We start from the raw sequence: 1,741 nt of genomic DNA on the forward strand, positions 1-1,741 counted from the left end.
AAAATTTTTTTATTTTTTTTTTTTTTTTTTTTTTTTTTTTTTGCTATACCCACGTCTGGAGAGCCTAAATCCTTATAATGCCAGGGCACTATGAAACTTGGAGCTTCTTTTAATGCAAGTTTTTTAGAAATAACTTTGGATTTATTTTCTACATAAACCTATGACTTTTAAAGTATATTTATTAAGTGTTCTTTATTTTTACTGTGGGTCTCGACTCGTTCTTGTGGAGAAAGCAAACCAGATTTGAGGAGTGGTTTTATTGTGATCATTGTTTTTTAGTCACTTAAAACTCACAGGGTTGACCTCCTCAGCTGGCTCCACAACACGACACATTCCATAACGACTTCCCCAGAGGGAGATCCTTTTAAGTGAAGTTCAGCGGATTTTGCGGGGAACCTCAGGATACTGACTGACTTGTAAAATTCCCAGTGGAGACAGGAGGAAGTTGGACGAGTTAACTCAAGGTGAGAAGCAACGCCACTTCCTGAGACAATGATTTAAGTGCTCAACCAGGTCAAGGGTTTGAACTTTCTTCCGGAAAACCACAGCAGCGCTGGGAAGGAGGAAGGTTCTCCTGCCAGCAGATCCCAGGCGCTGCGAGGCGGCCGGCTCTCGAGGGCGCGCTGCCTTGACTGCCTTTCTAACCTTGCCATTGACACCTTGCCGGGCCCCTTCCAGGTTGCAGAGGCCTCCGCAATGCTCGCCTCGGACAAGTCTAGTCCTCTTGCAGGGGCCCACATTACCCGGGCCCCTTCCTCTCGCCCTTGGGTGGGAGGACAGAGGTGGTCAAGCGTCCGACCCCGGCACGAAAGCGGCCACACCCCACTGCGCTCCCGCGGGCCGTCTTACCGGTACAGGAATGCAGGGGCTTGGGTCGCACGACCAGCGACGGGCACATGGAGTAGAGGGAAAGTTTCTCAAAGTAGTCGCAGGTCTCCTTGGAGAGGATCTCGTCGATCATGAAAGTCTTGTAGCGCCTCCTGGCTGCTTTGAGCTGGCCAGGCGAGCTCAGCCTCAGCTCTGCGTGGCAGTGCATGGTGAGCCCGGGCGAGCGCCCGCCGCCCGAGGCCGCGGGGCTGGCGCGCCGGCGGGGGCCTCCGGCCGGCTCCTCGGCGGCCGGGAGGCGGCGGGGCTCGGGAGGTGCGCGGAGGGGAGCCGGCACCGGGCGCGCGGGCTGCGCGTCTAGACCCACCCGCGGATCAGCATCTTAGCCGAGCCTTTTGGGGACAGTGCAGCTGTCAATCAGCGCGCGCTTCCCGCAGGGCCTGGAGCTGAGCCGCGCGGAGGGCCGGCCGCTCGGCGCCCACCCCGCCCAGCCCGCCTGTGCCACCCGGCGCGGACCCGCGCGCCTCGTGCCCGCCGCTCTTGATAGCCTTCTCCAGCCTCTCAGCGTCTCGCGCTTGTCTGCGTGCCTATTTTAAGACACTCGCTCCGGCTCTCCTCCCCGCCCCCCTCCTGGGACGAGCTCCAGGTGTGTGTGTGCAGTGTGCGCGCCCGTGTGTGCGCGCGGTGCGGGGAGCGCGCGCCGCCCCCGCCAACGGGCTAGGCCTCCGGGGGCCGCTGCCCACGCGGAGCCACGCGCGCCACCCTCGCGCCGGGTATGCCGCGCTCCCATCGCCGGCACCGGCGGGCTGGCACGTCCTGGTCTGTTAGTAGAAAGAAGTCGAGACTTCGCCGAGGCTCCCGAGACTGCGGGCCCCAGAACGGGCGCCCGCGAGGAGCCGGGTGCCTTCCTGCCTCC

The 1,741-nt window shown here is 60.5% G+C and overlaps 1 protein-coding gene across 1 annotated transcript in view; it reads right to left on the reverse strand.

The window, feature by feature from the left end:
* BARX2 (BARX homeobox 2) overlaps positions 1-1,048 on the reverse strand; it is a 69,457-nt gene extending 68,409 nt beyond the window's left edge. Inside the window, exon 1 of the mRNA XM_007463136.1 lies at positions 850-1,048. Coding sequence (XP_007463198.1) covers positions 850-1,036 — 187 coding nt within the window. The 5' untranslated portion in view covers positions 1,037-1,048. The remainder of the gene's footprint in view (positions 1-849) is intronic.
* Between the last annotated feature and the right edge of the window lie 693 nt (positions 1,049-1,741).

The sequence above is a fragment of the Lipotes vexillifer genome, unplaced genomic scaffold, assembly GCF_000442215.2.
Source record: "Lipotes vexillifer unplaced genomic scaffold, Lipotes_vexillifer_v1.1 scaffold1640, whole genome shotgun sequence".
NCBI lineage: Eukaryota > Metazoa > Chordata > Mammalia > Artiodactyla > Lipotidae > Lipotes > Lipotes vexillifer.